General features: G+C 46.9%; 1 protein-coding gene across 3 annotated transcripts; it reads left to right on the forward strand.

Annotated features, from left to right (window-relative positions):
• The first annotated feature begins 1,380 nt into the window (after positions 1-1,380).
• On the forward strand, positions 1,381-20,040 carry TH (tyrosine hydroxylase). 3 transcript variants are annotated; one of them, XM_086748739.1, is made up of 15 exons: positions 1,381-1,527; positions 4,194-4,205; positions 6,555-6,557; positions 7,145-7,348; positions 10,517-10,691; positions 11,484-11,572; positions 11,789-11,856; positions 13,587-13,637; positions 14,534-14,679; positions 15,092-15,227; positions 15,362-15,431; positions 15,761-15,817; positions 16,385-16,480; positions 16,645-16,778; positions 19,801-20,040. In XM_086748739.1, the coding sequence occupies exons 1-15, from the start codon at positions 1,381-1,383 to the stop codon at positions 19,958-19,960; spliced, it is 1,548 nt and encodes a 515-aa protein (XP_086604865.1). In that variant the 3' UTR covers positions 19,961-20,040. The 3 variants fall into 3 exon arrangements, with proteins under 3 accessions (XP_086604865.1, XP_086604868.1, XP_086604867.1); XM_086748742.1 differs by lacking the exons at positions 4,194-4,205; positions 6,555-6,557 and adding an exon at positions 6,880-6,891 and having other exon boundaries at positions 1,381-1,470; XM_086748741.1 differs by lacking the exons at positions 4,194-4,205; positions 6,555-6,557 and having other exon boundaries at positions 1,381-1,470.
• The last annotated feature ends 2,208 nt before the right edge of the window (positions 20,041-22,248 follow it).

Genomic DNA, 22,248 nt, shown 5'->3' on the forward strand with positions numbered 1-22,248 from the left:
AGCTGCTCCACTTGAATTAAAATAATTTTTGGCTCACTACTGGACCAAATCTTTAGCTGCTGCCAACTACTCACTTCAGCTTCGATTTCTACCAGCCTCTGGCCAGCTGGGGCTTCCCAAGCTGCCTTTGTGTGGCTGGCAGCATTGATCGTGCTGTCTGCTCCCCGGTGTTTGCAGGAGATGGCAAACATCAAGAGCTTTGCAGCCTTGAGGAGGTCAATGGAATGTTGATCCTCCAGGGCTTTTTGCACTGCAAAAATCATCAGCGGTCCTGCCACGGGAAGGGCGAGCCACGAGCGCAAACCAGGTGCCTTCAGCAGATGTCTTCCAAAGCGATGCTGCTGTCGGCAAGGTTGTGGGTGAGCTCTCTGGCAGTCAGACAGTGAAACCCCACCAGCTTCCCCACCACAGGGGTTTCTGCCAGCCAGTGGTGGCCTCTCCCCATCACGACGGTGGCTCACGCGAAGGAGGACCGTGTGTTCCCCCAGTGATTGTTTGGTGTGGGGGAGCTGCTGCAAATCCCCCAGGAGGAAATGGCAACTTTTGCTCGCAGCAGAGTCCTGGGATGTGTCCTGAGCTGCCACCGGTTGTCACAGCTCCAGAGGTCCTCAGGCATTTGGTATCTCAGGAATTCCTGCAAGAGGAGCAAAGCCCTTGAGAAGGCAGGATTGAGAGGGTTTTTTCTAGGTTACTTTCTTTAAAGCCTTTTAGATCTCTGGGGACTCAAGAGGCCCGATTCTGTAGTCCTTCTGTCAGAGTTACATGGCCAAACCAAGATGTGAGGTGGTGGGAGAGCGCCGAAATGTGCAGTGTTTGCAGGGGCTGGGTGTCGGGAGGTGCATACGTGAGAACAGCATCTAGTCCCACGGCTACCTTGGGGGAATCGTTGTTATTTTCCTATTCAATTTCTGCCTCAATGACAAGGCAAACAGAGGGAAAAAAGAGCTACAGACGGCTGAATCTCTTCCTTTCTCTGATTTTGTCCTTTCACAAATCAAAATCCTTTCATGCAACTCCCAAGCTGGGAAAGCAAATGTGTCGGACTGAAACACGGCGTGAGAGTGAACTCCATCAAGAAGAAGGAGGGGGAAAAAACAGAGTAGAAATCTTTTGGGCACAGGCAAACAGGTGGGGGGAGTGTCTGGTCTGCGAAGGCAGGGTGTCTGCAATCTTCGTAGTGATTAGATTTAATGGGACAGAAACGTTTCTCTCCTCCATGTCCCCTCCTCCTCTCAGCCCGAGGGGGAGAAAGGAGGGAGGTGGTGATGGGGAGGTGGCAGGGGGAGAGAAGATTTGAAAGAGTCTTTGACGTCAGCCCTGCCCTATAAAAAGCTGGCAAGGAGCTAGAAAGCGGAGATCAGAGCTCGTGGAAGAGCAAAGATGCCAACCCCGAACATCTCCACCTCTGCAGCCAAAGGCTTCCGCAGGGCGGTGTCGGAGCTGGACTCCAAGCAAGCTGAGGCCATCATGGTAAGACAACCCTACCTCGCTTCTTTCCCTCCCCCTGCAAAACCAGCAGCCTCTCTCGTAGCTGTAGGCAGAGGACAGATGGACCAACACTGCCTTTGTGGGAGTTCCCCTACATGGGCACCTCCAGGCTGGCAAAGGGAAATTACCTGAACACTTCTTTCTACATACTGGTACGTGTGAAATGTGAACATTTAGGGGGATGAAAGCTTGAACTAATGCAACACTCCCCCCGACCAAAAGCAAGGTAAATACCCCATAGACCTAAGGCAGGAATAACAAGGAATCCCCAGTGCGAAAGGCAATTTGAACATCTTAATGCTCTCCTGATTTCAAGGCAATAAACTGCAGAGATTTCACCTGTTTCAGCATAATGAAAAAGCGTGGTTGTTATTTCAGACAACGTACGAGGCACAGGCAATTTAATCAGTTTGTTCGCTGCTGCTGTGTCCGCGGTTTCGCTTTCTCCCAGCACATCCTTCCCTGGTTTCTGTTCCCAGCTTTCTCTTGGCGTGGTCTCAGCCCTGGGTTTGGGTTTAGCCCGGGGAGCACTTCTGCATACTCTGGAGCTGTATGTATCAGAGAAGGGAGAGGAAAACTTCCTGCTGAGCTGTCAAGTGCCTTTAGGAAGCCAAGTCTGGCCAACCTGTTGGCTGTAGGGACAGGGACATTTCACCGCCTAACCCAGATGCCAGGGCAGGCAGGAGGAGCCTGGAGACACCTGGCATGGGACAGTCCTGTGGGTCAGACATGTGGCCAGGCTGCAGGTGACCCTGGAGGAGACCAATGGGTGCACCAGGAGGGGACCCCCTTGGGATGCTTGGCAGGAGGAAACCTGGGAATCGAGCTGGATTAGGAAGCAGATGTGTTTGGCAGACGTCTGCAGGGTGACTCCAGCAGGTTGGTTATGGAGCTCCCCGTTTCCCTCCCCTACACCCCCTGCCTTTTTCACCCACTGTCCTCTTAACCCTGTGTGATGCTCTGATGTGGTAAAATCAGCCACTACACAGGCAGCAAGAAGTTTTGGAGAGTGGAATGGGCTGGAAAGGGAGGGAAACATTTAGGAAAAAAAAGAGGAAAGCTTCCTTTCTCTAATGAATGAAAATCAGAGGCGGCTTCCCTCTCAGACAACCATTTTCACACTGGCAAAATAATGAGCACTGAAGTGGTTCTTGAAAACCTGATATTTTCCCAGCTGCTTGTCAAATCAGTATTTGAGATGCTCATTGTGGTCTGGAGAAGGGGAGAGTGGTTATTACACACTCTGGGGTGCTGCTTCATGTTTGATGGGAAATGGGCCACTGAGCAAAGGGGCCAGAGGAATTTGAGTTCACCAGGTGTGGTGACAGGAGCCTGGCAACCTGCTTGGGGTGAGCGGCGCCTCCAGCCTGGGAAGCACATAAAACCTCAGCCTGTCTTTGCATCTCTTCTGTAAATGGAAATTCTCAAAAAAAAAAAAAAAACAAAACCAAAACTTAACCCTGCAAGGATCACTTTGAGAGCAGGCTGCATGAAAAGCTTTGCCCTTTGCTCTCACCAAGCACAGGAGATCTCCACAACCCCATAACTTATTTTGCTTGCTTCTACCAGGCAAGAGACATGACTCTGCATTTGTATGTGACCTCACGTGTCCCCGGCCCTCGTGGTGTTGGCATGACTGTGGGTGATCGGCCACCCAGCCCCTGCCCACCACCCCACCAGCTCCGGCAGGTCTGAGGTGCTCCCTTGCCATTAACCCCCAGGGATCAGCACCCAGGTGCAGGGGAATCTGCGAACTAGGGGGAAAAAAAGACTTTTGTAATCTCAAAACTCACCTACACTGGCAGGTATTTTGCACATCAGCAGGGCCAGCCAAACATCAAACACACACAGCAGAAAAATCTTTTGTTATGTATACATATTTCAATTTTTTTTCTCCTAATAGTTTTTACAAGATGCCCTGGGATTGTGTCTGGAGCAGGGTTTGGTTACAGAGCACACAAGTGGGGTCAGGCGGGAGACAGCAGTTGGAGGCAAACCAGCAGGAAGGGAGAGCCCTGGAAGCCGAGGTGGGATGTTACTGTCCCCACGCTGCAGGGGGGGAAATAGTCTTTACAATCCTCCCTGCTTGCTGCAAGTAATAAGCCAGGAAAAAAAAAAAAACAGAAGTACTTTAATTCAGAACATGATATTTTTAATGACACTACTCAGGCTGAGCACTCTAAGTTGCAGCAAATTCACGGAAGAAAAAATGAAGTAACCCTTTGTAAGAGGTGTAGACTAAGCCTTCGTAAGAGGTGAATAACTGTATCAGACTCAGGCCCTGGTTAGGCAAATAAATGCTTTGCAAAATCAAATTAAAGTTCCAGTGTAGCTAGATATGCGCTCAGGGGGCTACTCTGCAAGGCAATTTGAAAATACAATATAACAACGCCGTCCGAAGAGAGGAAGACATTTATCATGAGCAAGCAGTTTGTTTAGTTTATATGCCAGAATCCTAATTTCCAGCAAAAGGAGGTAATAGCCCAATGAGTGTAAGTGTGAGGGGCAGAGGAGAGGACAATGAGATGGGGAGCATGCAGCCAGGCAGAGGAGGCAGCAGGCAGGCAGACCCCTCCCTGCCCTCTTCTCCCAAGCTAAAGTCAGCCTTTTTTGTTCTTTTTTTTTTAAAAAAAATATATATAGCCACCCAAAACATGCCAGCATGGAGCTGAGCAGCTCCTAGGACCCCTCGACAGGGACTGGAGCCCCCCACTCCTGCCTACCAGGGGCTACCCAGTCCCAGCACACAGGTGGAGGCTGCCTCTCCCACTGCTGCTTTCCAGTCACACAGATCTTCTAGCTATTAAACTCCTTCAAGTCGGATTTTAACTTGATTTACAGCCTGATTTCCCTCCTCTCCTCTGCTCCACTCCAGAAGTAAAATCCTGCTGCACCTCTGCACCTCAGGGCACAGGGTGATAAAACATCCTTAGCTACAGCACTGGCTTGGGACCACTGCAGAGCCCAGCTACTGTGGCTAGCACAAGGCTGTTTGCCCTGCTTATTGCAGGCACTTTAAAGTAAACACCAGCTTAGCTTTAAACATGGCAGTGATATAAAACACACGCTTAAAGCTGAGCACCTGCTTACAAGATTTTAAAAGTTATGGCTGAGGATACTTATTAGATGTCTTCTCTCTTTGGGCATGAATATCATCAATTTGGACAAGCAGCAATACGTGCTTATTTGTTAGAAGGTGTTTTCTGTGCCACAAGGAATAAAGGAGTTGAGGATCAGCAAATATAATTTCAGAGGGGTGTCTTTATTAAAAAAGGACTGGATGGAAGTGCGTGGGCTGGTGCCTAGATGTGCAGCATTTTTCAAGCTGCATTTCAAATGTCAGCTTTACAGCGCTAAAGCATCCAAGAGGATTTTCACAGGAAATATTAGTTACTGATGGTGGGCTTTGAAAATCAAAGAGAAAATGGGCTTAGTAGTTGAGCAGGCTGTCTTTTTAAAAGGAAAACATTCTTCAAGTTTTCACAAGGTAGGGAAGGTGCTCCTTGGGTAGCATCTATCTCTTTTCCAGATATTTTCAGTGTAATCAGAGGGAAAACTGCAGCCAGTCCCACCCTACATACAGATGCTGGGTGGCTTTATGTGCTGCTCCTTCTTCAGTGCTGCCCCAGTTTGTTTTTTTTTTTACCAACTTCTGAGGGTTTGTCATCTGGTTTGGGTATTGAACACTGAAAATTGGAACCAGCTGAGCTGCCTCTAAATTGAAAACTGGTTGTAAAAAGACCACGAACATGAGCTATTTGTATAACAAAAGAAACAGCAGTGATGGAAATAGTCTGTAGCTCACTATAAATATAAACTGGTAACCTAACATGACCCCAGGCACAGAGTTGCAGCATTTTAGGTGCAATTCCAAGTAAGAGAAATCTACAGGAGTTTGCTGGGACAAAACAAATCTATAGATCAGTGGGAGGAATTTATTTTCTGGTGTATATGGATGCTGTTCCAATTGCACTTCAATGGGCAAGCAACCACTTAATGTCAGAAGAAACTGTCACATCGGATCCTGGGAGCAGTTTAGCTAAGCTGCCCTGCTAATACACCTGCAAACAGTTCATAGTTCCTGGCCAGGTCACAGCTGTGGGCTTCAACTGTTCCTCATAGCACATGTTTTCTCAGATGACTTCACATTTATCTAACGCCTCTCCACTTGAGTTCATCAGACACCTGAAAACTGCACAAGATTGTCTCTGATTTTTGTTTTTTTTGAAGGTGTTGTAGTTCAGCCCCGATCGGGACCAAACCATGCAGTCTCTCTCTCGCTCCCCCCACCCTCCGAGAGAATAGGAGGAGATGATATAAGGAAAAACGGCTCGAGGTTTGAGATAAGGACAGGGAGAAATCCTTAAAGTTACTGTTATGGGCAAAACAGACTCGACTTGGGGAAAAACACTCATTTATTTCTAAAACTAGCAGGAGAATGAGACAGGGAACAAGATAACCTCCCCCCACCCCTTCCTCTTCCCAGGCTTAACATTATCTCTACTACCTTCCCCTCCCGAGCGGCACAGGGGGGAGAGGGAATGGGGGTCACGGTCAGTTCATCACGCATTGTTTTACTCCGCTGCGTCATCGTCGGGGGAAGAACTCCTTGCATTCCTCCTCTGCTCCATCGTGGGGTCCCTCCCACGGGCCACAGTCCTTCATGAAATTGCTCTGGCGTGGGTCATCTCTTCCTCGGGGTGCAGTCCCTCCAGAACAGCTGGAGGTCCCTCCACGGGCCACAGCCTCCTTCAGGCCTCCACCTGCTCCGGCGTGGGGTCCTCCACGGGCTGCAGGTGGATCTCTGCCCCTCTGTGGACCTCCATGGGCTGCAGGGGGACAGCCTGCTCCACCATGGTCTTCACCACAGGCTGCAGGGGAATCTTGGCCAGGAGCCGCATTACTCCTCCCCCTCCTTCTTCACTGACCTTGGCATCTGCAGCCGTTCCTGGCTGGCAGAGGCTCTCAGGATCCTTTTACATCTTATTCACTTCTCATCTCCTCTCCACTTCTTGCAGCCAGGCTGGGCTGAGTTGGGCCCAGTCAGCTGCCCTGTGGGAGGCCAGAGGGTGAGGCCTGCAAGGCCCACAAGGCTTGCGCCTCCCCCTCTCTGCCACCGCTCAGCATCTTCACATCTTCTCTTCTCCTTTTTTTTTTTTTTTTTTACTGTTTTCCCCTTCTTAAATACATTATCACAGAGGCGTTATCATGGGACATTCTGCTACCAATTGGCTTGGCCTTGGCCAGCAGCGGGTCTGCCCTAAGCCCAGCCGAGTCCACTGAACAAAGGGGAGCGACTTCCAGCAGTTTCCTACAGAAGCTACCACCTTAGGCTCCCCCTCACTAAACAAAACCAGAACAGAAGGATATTAAAAACTGTTGCTAGGAAAGGTGAGAGGAGAAGCCCACTCTCTAGTCATGCTACAAGGATATTTTACACAGGTTTTTCCTAAAGCTCCATGTTTCCAGAAATTCAATTCTAAAGCCTCAGTCCTCATCACCAAATCTTCCTCTCCAAAGCCAGGCAAGTCAATCCAACCTTCCTCTTCTTCCTCTGTTAAGACACATTGGTCACACCTCATCTAGCTACCAGGGATGCCTCTGATCTCCCCTACAGCTCTATCAGAAGTGTTAATTATTTCTCTTCTGCCTTCAGTCTCCACGGTTTATTGGTAGACGTCAAAGCCTTATTGAAGATGCCAGGAAGGAAAGAGAGGCTGCAGCTGCAGCCATTGATGCTGCAGAGTCTACGGAGACCATTGTTTTCGAGGAGAAGGATGGGAGAGCCATGCTGAACCTCTTCTTCATGCTTAAGGGAGCCAAGACTTCACCACTGTCCCGTGCACTTAAGGTATTTGAGGTGAGTACCTAACCTGTTGTACTGGACTCAAAGAACACACTACAGGTTTCATGGCTGTTCTGTGAGAAATGTTGCTTCAGTCAGCTAAAGAAGACTCAGACTAGGTCTGCCTACTGCAAATTATCAGCTAATTATCTGATGTTCCCTTAGTCATACTTTGCTCATGCCCCAGTGTGCTTTCACTTTCCGTCACTAAGAATGAGCCATACCTCTGTCTGCTAGTGCTGTTAAGCTCTGTGCTTAACTTTGCTTAGTTACTGACTCCATCCACACAGTTTCACACCTGCAATCCACAGCCTTGCAGCTTGTAGCGTACTCTGACAGCCCCCGCCACTGCTCAGCACTCCAACTTTATGCACAGGGCTCTGATCCTGCATTCAAAACAAGCCATGTGGCCTGCATGGCTACAGACCAAACCCACCTTACTTGTGAGTCAAGTCTTTGGCAGTCTGTGAGTGGCATTGCCACATTGGTCCTTGGTCAAGAAGTTACAGGAACAACTTCACCCTCAGTGTAAAACTGGTATATTGATTTCAAAATTACCTCCCTACTTTGGGGATGAATTTGATTCACATGTTAAATGTTCTGTTGGTTCTCCCGAGAGATGCACCCTGTATATTGCTTTAATACCAAGGAAAACTGGTAACTAATTCATCTTTTCCCCCTAACCAGCAATATAATGTAGCATTATCTAGGATCTCAGTACCAGGAATGGAAAGACTGAGATAAGTGCTGCCTATTTAAACAGTAATCAAAACATGACAACTTGCATTTATGTAGTGTATTTCCATCCAGAAGGATTCAAAGGTGATTTGCAAACTGAGGTTCTGAGATATGTTTTATCTACAGTAGTTTAATTTCATTGACTTCAGCAGTGAGAGGAAAGGACAATTTGTTCCTATTAATCAGTCACATGGGTTATAAGGGGCCTCCAGAGGTCTGTAGTCCAACCTCCTGCTCAGAGCAGGTCCAGTCACAGCAGGTTGCTAATGACCGTGCTTGTTCCATTTTGAATATCACCAAGGTAGAGACCCCAGTCTTCTTGAACGCCTTGAGCAATGTTTGACTGCCTTCACCGTAAAACGCTTTTTCTCTTTTTTCTTTTTAATGTCCTTGCTTTCAGCTTGTACCCATTGCCTCTTGTCCTCCCACTGTGTATTTTTCAGATGAATCTGGCTCTATCTTTGCACCCTCCCACCAGGTACTAGTAGACAGTGAACAAATCTCCCCTGCCCCTTCACTTCTTAAGGCTGAACAAATCCAATTCCCTGAGTCTTTCTTCGTATAACATTGTGCTCCAGCCTCCTGAGCATCTTGGTAGCCCTCCACTATACCTGCTACAGCACATCAATGTCTTTCTTCTACGGGACGTGGTACTCCAGATATGGTCTCCCTCATCCCAGACAGAGAGGAGGAATCACTCCCTTTGACCTGTGGCCTACAGTCTTGCTACTACAATTCAGTATGTGGTTGGCCTTTCTTGTCACAAGGGCATGCTGCTTGAAATACAACCAATTCTGGGGTAAAAACAGATCACCAGCAACACTGTACAGCAAAAACACTACCTAACAACTGTAAACATATAAAAAGTGTATTTGAGGGATAAATATTCCCCTGAAGTTGTAAGGCATTCTAGCTATTAATTGCCCATGCAGTACTATGAAAACTGTTTTAAGATCTTCAGCAATTACAAAACATCTTGCATCTCCTCTAAAAGGATTGCTGCCAGAAAAGCTGTTTTCTGGGCAACATATTGTTCTTGTCTCAAGACTGAAAGGATCTCTAAGACAAGCTTGTCAGAACAAAGCCTTGGTGTTGCCATGGTTGGGGTCTCCTTCCTAGAAGTGCACAGTTGCCAGACAAGGCATGAAAAATCCATCAGTGTAATATTTCAAATGCAACAGACTGCTTAGCAGGTATGAAACATGGAAGCGTAGGCTCTTGTACCTGGTAGATTTTATGTTACACTGCATTTAAAGTCTCTAATTTAAACAATTTTTAAAACATCAAGGAAGAAGCTTGGACAGCTTATATTCAAATATTATTTGTTTCTTCCTGGGGCAATGTACTTGCTACATCAAGAGCTTTCCTGGTAAAAAGAAAAAAAAAAAAAGCTCTTTGAGCTTGTCGCAGAAAGAGCTTTAAATATAATAAAAAGACAAGCATGTCAAGCCACAACAGAGGAAGATTCATTTCCCAGATCCCTCTGGCAATGCAGGTACAAGATATGAAAGCAGATGGGCATAATGACATTTGCCTCATCATGAACCAGGCTGCAGGGAAGCTGGTTTCACTCTGCTGTATGTGTTACATGCAGCCAAAGCATAGGTAATGCAATCACGGCTGTCAGATTAATGCAAAGGTATCGATTGTTGAGAGGACAATGTAATAGTCAAGTTGGTAGGTACATTCAAAAACACGGTCCAAAATTTAATTTAGCTGTGGCATCGCATCTGTTCCTTTTCATCTTTCTGCCTCTGACTGACAAAAGAAGTCATCTCCCTTCCTCTACCAAAGATCTCACAGAGACATTGGAAAGGTTGGGTCATTGCCCAGGGCTTTGGGCTTGTACTGCCAGATTTCGCTGAGCTCAAGAATATATACACAAATCTCCCAGGACCCTTTGGAAGACTACAGACTCCATTGTGTCTCCTTATTATTATTTGGGGGGTGGGGTGGGTCAGTTCTGATAGTGAGCCCAAATGATGTCAGTTCTGATAGTGCGCCCCAGTTTAACGCTACTGCAAACTGGGTAGGGCTCAGCCGCGCCGGTTCAGCACCATGGCCAGCGCCGAGCCGCCCGCCCCTTCTGCCTCACGGCCCAACACCCCCGAGGCAGCCAAAAATCACCTTTGCCTTCAGAGACATTAAAAGACAAGGGGGCATACGAAGTGGCATTTTCCCACATCATTTTCTCCTCTTGATACACTCTTCTTTGCCACTGTGGAAGTTTTCTGTTGATGGTTACTGACCAGCCTCACTGATTATCTGTCCAGAAGGAAAAACTGGAATTAATGGAAAAGTGTGTTTATCCTGGGTGGGGGGAGAAGAAAAAGGGAGAATCCCTCCCAGATATATCCATATGGACGTCTTTGGGAAGTACCAGCAGGCGTTTCAAGCATTAGAGACTTGTTTAACATTTTGTTCTCCTTTTCCATGTCCTAAAAGACGTTTGAAGCTAAAATTCACCACCTGGAGACCAGGCTTAGCCGGAAGCCCCGTGAAGGGATCACTGAACTGGAGTATTTTGTGCGCTGTGAAGTCCACAGCTCTGACCTCAATACGTTCATTAGTTCCATCAAGAGGGTAGCAGAAGATGTGAGGACCACCAAGGAAGACAAATGTAAGCAACTTACAAATGTTTTCACTTTTATGGAGAGGCTGAGCTCTAGAAACAGAGTGGAGACTTTGTTATTCCCAGAAAAGAGGAAGGGCTACTGCATGCTGAATTCGAGCAGAACAGAAAAGACTGCCTCTGAGACACCTGAATCCTGAAAGCCACTTCCCTCCTTGCTTATTTCTCAACAGACTGCAGAGTCCATAGCCCATTCTTCTGGTGCCAGATTGAAAAAATAGAAATAGGAGATGAAATTTCATGCTTTGTTCACACCTCTCCTACAGAGTTCTCCATTCCTACCCCAGTGTTTTCTGTTATAGATGTAAAGTAGTTTCCTACCTATGTGTCAGGAGCTCTGTACAGATCTAGCACTAAACTACAAGACACTCCCCATACTATCCTGTTGTGAAGACAGGGTGATTGTTATTGTAAATTATCGCTAGAGAACTGCAGTGATAGCTTTACAACCAGTTGGGCCTCTAGATTTTTTTTTAGTGTGAAGTTTACAATCTTTAATTAAAATGCAATTTTCCTCTTCTTTACTTCTGTCACAAAACACTCTTCTGAGAGATAGGCAGGCAAGTCATCAGGTGGAGATCATGGTAGTAGTCCTGACTCTGGGACAGGAGTATTGAGAGTGTGGGTCTACTGCCCAGAAGGCACAGCTGTGTCATGTGCTCTTCTGTGTGTGCATTTGGTAAACCAGATGTATCTTATTCAACCTCACAACCCCTTCTCAGCAGGGGATGCTCCATCTTCACTTTCACAGCTAGTTTTTCTCTTTCTCTCTCCCCACAGTTCACTGGTTTCCCAGAAAAATCTGTGAATTGGACAAGTGCCACCATTTGATCACCAAGTTTGACCCTGATTTGGATCTGGATCACCCGGTGAGTTAGTCTGCATGGACACATCCTCACATTGGGGTCCTGAACCTTCCCTCAGAAGCAGGGAGGTGGAGAATACCTATTAGTACAGCTGATCAGGGAACTGTAGTGCAATTACCACCATAAGAGAAGTTCCTCCAGCCAGTGATGAACTTGGTTCGGTGAGAAGTTTTAGCAACTCATTAAAAATCTTGCCTCTGTTCCTATTTGTCATCACAGGGCTACTCTGACCAAGTATATCGCCAGAGAAGGAAATCGATAGCAGAAATTGCTTTTCACTATAAGCAGTAAGTCTCTTTCCTAACATCCATGCAGGGATAATGCAATATCAGTGCAACTTGTTGGGAACTCGTTGTTCTACCTGCATGAAACTTCTCTTCTCTTATGTTTTGTCTCCCTGTTCAGCCTTGCCAGCTCTTTTTGTGTGCTTCTTCTCTCTATATATTTCTTCTTAATTAAAAAAATGTCTGTGGTCATTAATTCATACATTGATAAAGTCAGAATAAACCTCCTGCATAACAAAAGCCACATGTAATTCCATCAGACCTCAAACTTCATTTTGAAATGTAATATCTCTTTTAGAATGACAGCTAGTCTTGACTTCAGTGTTTCAAGTACTGAAAAAGCTACTACGTGCCCAGAGAACTTGTTCCAATGGTTCATTATCCTGACAGTGAAAAACTGTGGATTTTATTTCTAAACTGAACTTCAGTAGCTTTATCTTTCACTCAATGGATCATACATGCCTTTCATCTGCCAGATTGAATTCTGCTATCAGATTTTTTTTTTTGCTGTGAGTGTATTCATAGACTAAATGGTTCACCTCCTAACTGTCTCAGATAAATTAAATAGATTCCAGTAATGGTCTGTCTCATCATTGTCTTATATAGATTTAAGATGTATCTCTTGTACTCCTACTTAATACTCCTGTTCTGATGTGTGCTGTAACAGCACTCAGCCTCTTCACTACAACATCAAACAGAGCTCTAATATTCAGTTGAGTTTGTAAAATATTCCCTAGATCCTATTCAGTAACACTGCCTTCCATCATAGCGTCTTTCTTTCTGAGCAGGATTTTAAATGTGGATTTCTGTAGCAAGCCTTGCCGAAAGCTGGCTGTGGAAATTATATGGGTCACCTTCTTGAGCTACCCTTGCACCTGATGTGATCCCAGCATGGCTTTCTGCTCTGTTAGGTTTCATGTTCTCTGCAGATTTGAAGCCCAGAATGTAGACATTGATGTTTTTATCCTGTACTAATGTTAAATGCACAGGAAGTCAGTGTGCCAGCAAGGGAGTCCTGAGGGACCCAGAAAAGAATACTGTCCTAAGATGATGCACCCATTTAAGATGTCTTCTCTCACATCTGATCTGCAGGTTTGCATTTGTGAGCTGCTCTGTAGCATCTCTTCAGGCTGCTAATGGAACAAGAGCTGTGCTTTATGCTGTAATATGTGAATACCTCATTTATTCAGAAGGATTTAGGAAATACGATTGCTAATTATGATGCAGAAAAGGCAAAAGTGCCAGTCTTCTTTAGTTCCCACATATATTAATACTAAGATTTTACTTTCTTGCCACGCTTAATCCTACTGACAATATTTTTTTTCAGTTCAAATGCATTTAGTTTTCCTTATTAGCTGCTTTAATTTCCCAGCCACTGATTCATTCCTGAAACCACCAGCTCCCTGCAGTTCAGGCAAATGAGATCAATTTCTTTTCACACAAACTTTCCATTTTTGCCAGTGAAAAACCATTTTTTTTTCCTGAAAAAATATTATGCCTGCTAAGCTTTTGCTCATCCATTTTTCATTTATAATCTCTGGCTAGACTACTGCTTTTCTCTGTGTCCATGTATTTGTTGCACCTGTACAAATGACCCAGTACTAAGGCTTTGTCTTTCCTGTCACCCCTTGTTTGGTTTAAAGATGACTGATCAACATCATGCAGAGCTCCCTTCTGAAGAGGAGGCTGGCTTGTGCTCTGCCACTGTCAGTAACGGTGTGTTTGCCTTGCAGCGGGGACCCGATCCCTCATGTGGAGTACACGGCGGAGGAGATCGCTACCTGGTGAGCACTGATTTAATCTGCGACCTCTATTGGCTTCACCACTGGAAGCTGGGAATCAAAACCTGAATGTTAGGGTGCGACATCTTGAAAAATGCATCAGGAGTACAAGCATCCTACTTAATGGCTTGTTATAAAAACCAGTAACTCACTGCGTGGCATTTTATAGAGGTGGTAGGGACTGCATTCGGGAGAGCAAGCTGCCTCCAAAACAGTGATGCTCTGTCTCCTCCTCTCTTGGGGCTGTATGGAGGGCACTTCCACACTGCAGCCCCCAGGAGTCTCCTCCAAAGGAGCTTCCCCAGAGAGCGAGGTAGGTGATTTGGAGTCCTGCTTCTCCAAGGGGACCTGGCTTAGTCGCAGCCTCCGAAGGGCAGTTGTCATAGCTGCAGAAAGAAGTGAAGCCCATGGTGAGTATCTGCAGGGTACCTCGTTGGCCTTAGTTAGGAAAACACTTCATCTGAACATGGTTATTTCCAGGAGCATCTCTGTAGGAGTGTCTCTGAAAACAAAGCCAGCTCTTAGGAGCTGAGTACACAGGCTCCTAAACAAGATCATCTCCTGGTTATGTCGACTGTCTTCATAGTACAACTTCAGGAGCTACCTATAGGGAATATTTTAATTCCAGTTAATGCCTTTTATACAATCTTCTGACCTTCAGGGTCAGAAATAGGTCTGTGCAGATACAACTGCTGACTTTGCAGGCTCCTTCGAGTGTGTGTCTGTATGGTTACATACCCCTATCAGTGTGCACAGACATAAACTTAGTGGTGGAGAGGAAAAAGGACAGGAAATCTAGAAGCATGAATCTTTGATAGTGTATAACCAGAGGACAGGAGAGGATTAGACACACCAAGCCACTGAACATGTGTGAACATGTGCCACCTCTCATCCTCAAGGAAGGAGGTATACAGCACCCTGAAGAGCCTGTACCCCACCCACGCCTGCAAGGAGTACCTCGAAGCTTTCAATCTACTGGAGAAATTCTGTGGCTACAATGAGAACAACATCCCTCAGCTGGAGGAGGTCTCCCGATTCCTGAAAGGTGTGTACGAGCCTGGGGGATCCAGGGTCTGCTAGGGCTCCAGCACAGTGGTGGCGGCTACAGCCAGGAAACCCAAACCTGGTAGAGGAGTGTGTGAGCTTAGATTTGGTAGGAGAGCTGGTGGAGGCTTGTGCGTTGCCCACAGAGGACGGGGGTAGACCCCAAGCGGTGGGAACTGCAGATAAACATGGTGGGCTGCAACTGAAGGTAAAGCCCATAGTGAAATGATCCCACTGAGCACCTAAAGAGCAGGGGTTGCTCTGTAGTAGGAGCAGAAAGATTAGGTCTGGCACAGCAGAAGCCCTTTAGTTTCCAGCACTGATGCTTTTGTGTTGTGAACTACGACATTTTGCTATCCGTGGGAACATGGGACACCAGCCCAGCCCTGCAGAGATGGTATGCACTGTTTCAGAGAGAACCGGCTTCCAGCTTCGGCCAGTGGCTGGCTTGCTGTCGGCACGGGACTTCCTTGCCAGCCTGGCCTTCCGTGTCTTCCAGTGCACGCAGTACATCCGCCATGCATCCTCACCCATGCACTCCCCTGAGCCGTGAGTATCGCCTGGCCCCGACAGCCTCCCCTCCCCAGACATCCCACCTGGTTAGCAATTAACCCTTCTCCCTAACGGGCAAACTCTAGCCACTACTGACTATCTTTTCCTCCTTTCCCCCTGGGCATCGGCAGGGATTGCTGTCACGAGCTGCTGGGGCATGTCCCAATGCTGGCCGACAAGACGTTTGCCCAGTTCTCTCAGGTAAGGTGGTCGTCTGCTTCCTCAGCCCCGAGAGGGCAGGGCAGTAGGTGGGAACTCAAACCAACCCCAGTAGTGCCACCTAAACCTTTCTTGTTCTGGGATGTGTTTATATTAAACACAATCTTGAGGAGCCCTAGTGGTGAATCAAGAACCCTGACACAGGGTAAAAATATCAGACTTTGCAGCAAAGCATTTTTAGTCTGAGCACGATGAAACCTCAGCAGATGCATGGCAGGGCAGGGCAACGATATCTGTTTTCTCAAGGCAATAAGACAGAGGCCCTCAGACCAAATCTATCCTGATATTCACCCCTTCCCTTCTTTTCCTAGGACATTGGGCTGGCGTCTCTGGGAGCAACTGATGAAGAAATTGAGAAACTATCAACGGTAAGTTTTTCTCTCTGCGAGATGGGAGCCCTGACCCCTCCAGCAGCACTTCTGTGATATCAAGGGGACTGGTCCAACCTGGTCTCCCCAGATTTGCAGGCTGAGAGCCTCTGCCCAAGCTGCCCCAACCCTGCTCTTTCACAGTCACTGTGCAGAGCAGAGATCAGTTAAACAGCCGAGCTTGCTTGCACATTAACCCAGTTTTCTTGGGCACCAGAGTATCATCAAGCATCATATTTCTAACAGCACTGCTGGGACTCTTTGGGATGAGATTAAATGACATCCGCTTCCTTTGGCTCTCCCTTGGCAAGGTGACCCATCCTGCTCCAAGGGCACTGAACGGCAGCACCGCACAGCAGCTGGGCACGCAGGGACCAGACCGGGGACTCAGTTTCCATCTGTCCTGGCATGGCAGCTGTCTAGTTTAGCACTTTGTGCTGGCAGTGATGGGTGCAGGGTAAGGCGAGAGGATAAAGTGCCAAGTGTCTGTGATGTAAGGGCTCAGAAGTGACAGAGAAGAAGAAGAGGAGTTGTGTCCCTTATGTGTTTTTCTTTCTCCTTTCGCAGCTTTACTGGTTTACGGTGGAGTTTGGGCTCTGCAGACAGAATGGTATAATCAAAGCCTACGGAGCTGGGCTTCTGTCTTCCTACGGGGAGCTCATAGTAAGTCCCAGCATAACTTGCCTCTCTGCTCTAGACCCTATACAGCAAAAAACCTTCTTCCTCTTCCAGTGACTTTACCCAACCTATTCTCCACCTCTGCCTGTCACATCTGTGCTCTCTTATCCGCTTAATTTCATGCTGGCATTTTTCCACTGTGTCTGTAGCACTCCTTGTCAGATGAACCAGAGGTGCGGGACTTCGACCCTGACGCTGCTGCTGTTCAGCCCTACCAGGACCAGACCTACCAGCCCGTGTATTTTGTGTCCGAGAGCTTCAGCGATGCCAAAAGTAAACTGAGGTAGGACTGGGCATTGGAGGAAACTCAAACAGAAGGAAATTAAGCTAGGATATATTGAAACAGGGCTTGGCACCATGGCTGATTTCAGGTCAAGGTCTCAGAAGTATTCTGGAAACTGTTGCTAGGTCTTTCAAAGTGAAGTGATTCTCCAGCTCCCACAGGGTCCTTGGATTTGCCCAGAGCCCCTCAAAACATGCTGGACTCAAGGGCTTGGGTTTGGAGGAGTGGGATGGAGTGGGAGGCACTTGGCAGACAAGACTGAGGGAGGGAGAGAAGGGACAAATCTAGCTCATCTCCCTAGTTCTCATAGGAAGGAGTTACAGACTATTTCCAGTTCCCAGGGAAGGCCAAGCAACGTAACAGAGGGCTAGTGGTCCAGAAACGGGAGACCCAAACCACCCACTATGCTTCCTTGGTGCAGAAGGGCCAAGTGATACAGGTCAGGTACTGGCTGTCCCTCATGGCAGCACCTCACCATCATGTGTCCTTCTGAAACACGGGCTTCTGCATTATTTAAAAGTTTGCTGGGGTGGGGGCAGGGGGTGAAAGTTTTAGAAGAGGAGTGAAGAACTGTCCAAAATGGTGTCATTCTTTGAGTTTAGAAAGCAGATAGTTGTTTGTCTTTGTGAGCAGCTGCTGGGCAACTTACCCATTTATCATTCAACCAGCAAAAAAACTCCAGGCATTGTTAGTAACTCGAACACAAGCAAGAAAGATTTGCTTGATGTGGATAGATTTATCCATGGAAAAAAGGGAGCTTTTGCCTCCTAGGTTGGTTAACATGGGTTAGTAGGCCTCTAACAGCATCCCACCAGTGTAAGTGGGTTTCCTCATCCCTGGAAACATTCAAGGCCAGGTTGGATGGGGGTCTGAGCAACCTGATCTGGTTGGAGATGTCCCTGCTCCTTGCAGGGGGGTTGGACTAGATGACCTTTAAAGGTCCCTTCCAACTCAAACCATTCTGTGATTCTGTGAGACTGCAAAGAGGACCGAGAGGGGCAGCTCTACCCATGGACATCTGTTAAGAAAAGCATTTTCTTGGCCATCCCCAGAATTGCCCATTCCTTTAACATTTGACTGTCAGAGGAAACCTTTGCCTGTATAAATTTTATGTTAGCTTAGGAAAGAGATAGGATGAGATAAGTATTACACAATGTATGATTTTGCAGTTCCTGCAAGTGGGGTATTTTACGTAAATAACATGAGGAGGACTGCTGTATTTCAACTTCTGCTTTTATTACCCTCACTTGCACTGTTCATACAACCTGGAGTCCGGCTGCTCAAAAGCAAGCACCTGGGGAGCCCGTTCTCTCACACACACGAGGCTGCTTTAAAAAAACCCCAACTGTTGCCTAATGAGTCATTTCCTTGCATTTAAAAAGGAAAAATACACCACATGCACAGCCAAGATTAAGCTAGAAGGTTTTGACAGTGACAAGCACTGTAAACAATCCTCTTTAAAGAGCTCAGAGACCACACAGATGTTACTCTATGAGTGAAAACATTAAAACGTCTGTATTTTTTACTTTACTGGCAGCTGCCCCAAGGACCTAATTATCAGTGTGGTCCCTCAAGAAAAGCCTCTTTTCCCAGAAAGAAAACTTTCCACCAGTTCTCTAGGGTGGACACGCACCCCCAGTGCCCTTCCAGGCACCCATGTCGTACTTGCAATGCTCCAAAAAGGTATCAAGTGAACGTGCTTGTGTGGAGGGCAAGTTTCTAACCCATTAGCAGCTGTGCTAGGAGTCATCCCTGTGGCTGATAGCACTAATAACTGAGGCCAGCTGGCACTTGCCTGGTAGCACTGAGATAAGCCACGACTTTGAGGACATGGGCAGTGTGAGTACACAAAAACCCCCTCTGCTTGCACACGGTTTTGTTTCCCTGCAAGCATGGCAGCTCCCTGCAAGCACCAGCTTGCGGCTTTGATCATGTTGTTACTTGGCCCTGCCTGGTGTTTTCACCCCAGAAGCCCCAGCAATTCAGGACTGAGCTTCCCCAGGGCGTGCAGTACCAGTCGGAGGAGCGGCTCAGAAAGGGTTGCACTCCCCCAGCCCTGCGCTAAGGTAGCCACAAGAGGGTACCCTAAGCTCAGCAATTCAGGAGCAAAAGGGTGAAACCTCAGCAGAGGCGAGGAGGAAGCCTGTTGCTGGTGCTGTTTGTCTCCTCGCCTTCCCAGGCCTTCCAGCATGAGACTGTAGCTATGAGTACCTACTGATTCACAGCTCCATACTTACACAGCCACTAAAGAAAAAAACCCAAACCTCTACTGTGTCAAGTGTACACATCCTAGCGTTGAAGGTGGACATGAGCAACTTTGGGGAATCCTTGCCCTTGATTTGGTTTCACTTGACCGTGTTCTCCATTAGAAAGGTAGCGATAAGGTCTTGCTCTTGGGAGGTATCAGGCAAAGTCAATCTTTTCACTGAGATCCAGGCTCCCATTGGTTTTGTGTACAACAGTGCAACTTTGCTCAGCCTCATGGCTCTGGTGATGCTATTCCCATTCGCTCACCCAGGCCTGAGCCACTGCCTGTCAAATCTATCCTTAATACAGCTTGCAGCTAGTTCCCCCCTCCTCAAGCAGAGATTAGTCAATGAATGAATATCAGAAAGGATTTTGGAATATGATACTATAAAACTGCAGGCTTTCCCTGTAATTAGCTTCTAAATCTCCTTGGCAATTTTGAAAAAGGAAAAAAAAGAAACTAAAGTAGAGGATGTCTGGTGGTGGCCACAGAGATAACCAGTTCAGTGCACCCTCCAGTTTCATGCAGCCCGTGCGTTCAGCCTATGGAAAACCACAGTCAAACTCATGATCTCTCTTGCTGGACAAGAGGGATCTCAACTACTGCTATAGCCCTCTGGAGCTGGAAGGGTGGGAAACCAGAGCTTCTGTGCTAACCTAGAAACTCTGCCTAAAGGAGGCATTAACCAGTTGTGCTCTGGGTGAACAGTGATGAGTAGGAGGGAAAGTCAGGACCTGTCTCTTGTACCAAGACCTCTGCATCCTTTCCTTGCAGGAACTATGCGGCACACATCAAGCGGCCCTTCTCGGTGAAATATGAGCCCTACACCCACAGCATTGAGCTCCTGGACAGCCCTCAGATGATCCGTGACTCCCTGGAGAGCGTAAGGGATGAGCTTCACTCGCTGATTAATGCACTCAACGTTATCAGTTAGTGAGAACTGGGCTCTTTCTTTCCCCTCTTCCCTCGCAGCCCCAAAGTCACCCACTCTATCCTCACCTAGATCCCAGCTGATAACTCTGCTTGTCCTCTCCAAACATTTGCACTGCTGCCTGTCACCATGCGACCCCAACAGCTTTCCACTTTTGTATGTAGGGCCGGATCAGAGGAGGGCAGAGGGATGGACCCAAGGCCTGCTGGCATCTTGGGTGGCTTTTCTGTTGACTGCTGGAAGATGCTTAGCACACACCAAAAGCATGGCCAAACTACGAAGTTGAAGCTGTGTGCTAGGCTACTGGGTGCAAGGAAGAAGAGAAAAGCTTCTTTATTATTAAAAAAAAAAAAAGAAAAAAATCTATTTTTTTTTTGCAGTTTGAGAGAATAAATTAATCTGCTTTTTTAGCCCCAAACCAACTCTTATAGCAATTCCACGACGGACCCTAAGTGCCCAGCATCTCCTGCCTCTTACAGTCCCATACATTTGGGAAATGCAGAGGTGCTCTAGAAGCTTTTCTGCCTGACCCAACCCGATGGGGTTTGAAATTTCAGCTCCCAGCCTCCCCTCAGCTTCTCACACAGGGGGATGCTTAAGCACAAACCCCTCAGCTGCACCACCCACCAGGCTGCCAGAAGCACCGTAGCTCCCCTGAACCTCTCAAATGACTGAAGCCAGGCATAGAGCAGCCTCAATCTACCTGCATCCTCCTCAGCACAAGCACCACAGAGCAAGCCCTGGGCACCCCCTTCAAGCCCTCTTTTAAAAGCTCCCACAGCAGGCAGTGCTCAAGAGCCCAGTTGCAAATGTTCACAGCAGATAATAATCACAGCTGTTGATGTTCCTGCGTGCTGGTGGCCTTGGGCAGCCTCAGCAGCCTCTTGGTGTCCTGAGTTTATCAGTTATTGCAGACTGAGTGGAGCTACTGGTGTCCTGAGCTTGCCAGCCCTTGGAAGGATTTCATATGCTTTTGCTTTTCCTCACTATTACACAGGCACAGCATCACCTTGTTCTTAGATATCCCAATATAACTGTCACCTGATGTAGCTCAGGTGTATGAGTAATGCTATTGCTGGCCATTTCTGAGGAATGTAACACTGGGTTAGGATGCTGAAACCCAGTTTCATCAAGCTTTCACTGTTGATATTAATGGCTTGATCTGACCCAAATCTCTCAGTTTTCCTCCCCGTGCTTTGTCCCTTCTTATCTTCTTGCAGGCTGTCTCATAACTTAGCGGTTCGCTCAGAAGTTTGGCCCAAGGTTATGCAGCTGTGCAGTATCAGAGCTGGGCTTGGGATGCATGGAGGCAGCTAAACAGCTGTGGGGAACAGCGAAGGGGAGAATTACTCGTGGTTGTTTGCCTGGTCGGTTATAACATTTCTGTATAGACATTTCCATCCTTATCCACTATATATGATTTTTATAATTTTCTCTTTAAGGAAATACAAGGCTTAGCAGTTAAGTTTTGGCTATTAGGTGTAAGTATCCTCCAATACTTATATAAATCATCACTATCCAGTGTTACTTCTACTGTGGCTCAGTCATGATAATTTACAATCCATTACACTTTATCCCATTTCAGACCCTCACATACATATGCTTAACCCCTAGTTCTTTCAAATTTTAACTATTCAGCTACTGACAGCACTTAGTCTCCCACCTGCTTCAATCCCTCCTTTCTGTTTCCTTTTTTATTTGACCCCTCTCCTAAATTCCTCCTAAACTGCTTAAAAGGCCATTACTGAAATCAGCAGTTCAACACTAGGGCTAGCTGCTTCTCCTCAAGTTGTTCCTCCTCAGAGGATTGACCCTTAAATGGATAAAACTACTGAGTTCATTCAGTTATTGTAATTTTAGAACACTTTTTCCAAAGCTTCAGCTCTGATTTCCCAGTCTGAGTGGATCCAGATCTTGAGCTGTAACTCTCAAGGCTCCCTTAAGAGCTGTAACAATTTTTAATTTGGGGTTTTAAGTTATTGCTATTAGATTAACTAGCTGGAGCTACTTAATCATAGCATGGTCTATGCAAGACCATGACAGGTTAGGCCATAGGCTAGCTATCTAGCCATGAAAATCTTTTTGGTAACTCCAGTAAAACAGACTAAAATAAAGAAAATAAAGCGCCAAACAGATAAGATGGGATGATGGAGCCTGTATAGCTAATGCACAGCTTATGGACTTGTGTAGCAATAGCAATGCCATGTTACTGGCCCACAGATTGCTGTTCCTCTTCTCCTTTGGTAATCTCCAGTTCCTGGGTTACTGCCCACGAGTGCAGCAAGGGTGCT

The sequence above is a fragment of the Chlamydotis macqueenii genome, chromosome 5, assembly GCF_036417535.1.
Source record: "Chlamydotis macqueenii isolate bChlMac1 chromosome 5, bChlMac1.mat, whole genome shotgun sequence".
Taxonomy (NCBI): domain Eukaryota; kingdom Metazoa; phylum Chordata; class Aves; order Otidiformes; family Otididae; genus Chlamydotis; species Chlamydotis macqueenii.

Coding starts and splice junctions, on each gene's coding strand:
- TH (XM_086748739.1), top strand. CDS start 1,381: ATGCCAACCCCGAACATCTCCACCTCTGCAGCCAAAGGCTTCCGCAGG. Junction 11,857..13,586: donor ATTGCTTTTCACTATAAGCA/GTAAGTCTCTTT, acceptor TTTGCCTTGCAG/CGGGGACCCGATCCCTCATG. Junction 13,638..14,533: donor GCGGAGGAGATCGCTACCTG/GTGAGCACTGAT, acceptor CTCATCCTCAAG/GAAGGAGGTATACAGCACCC.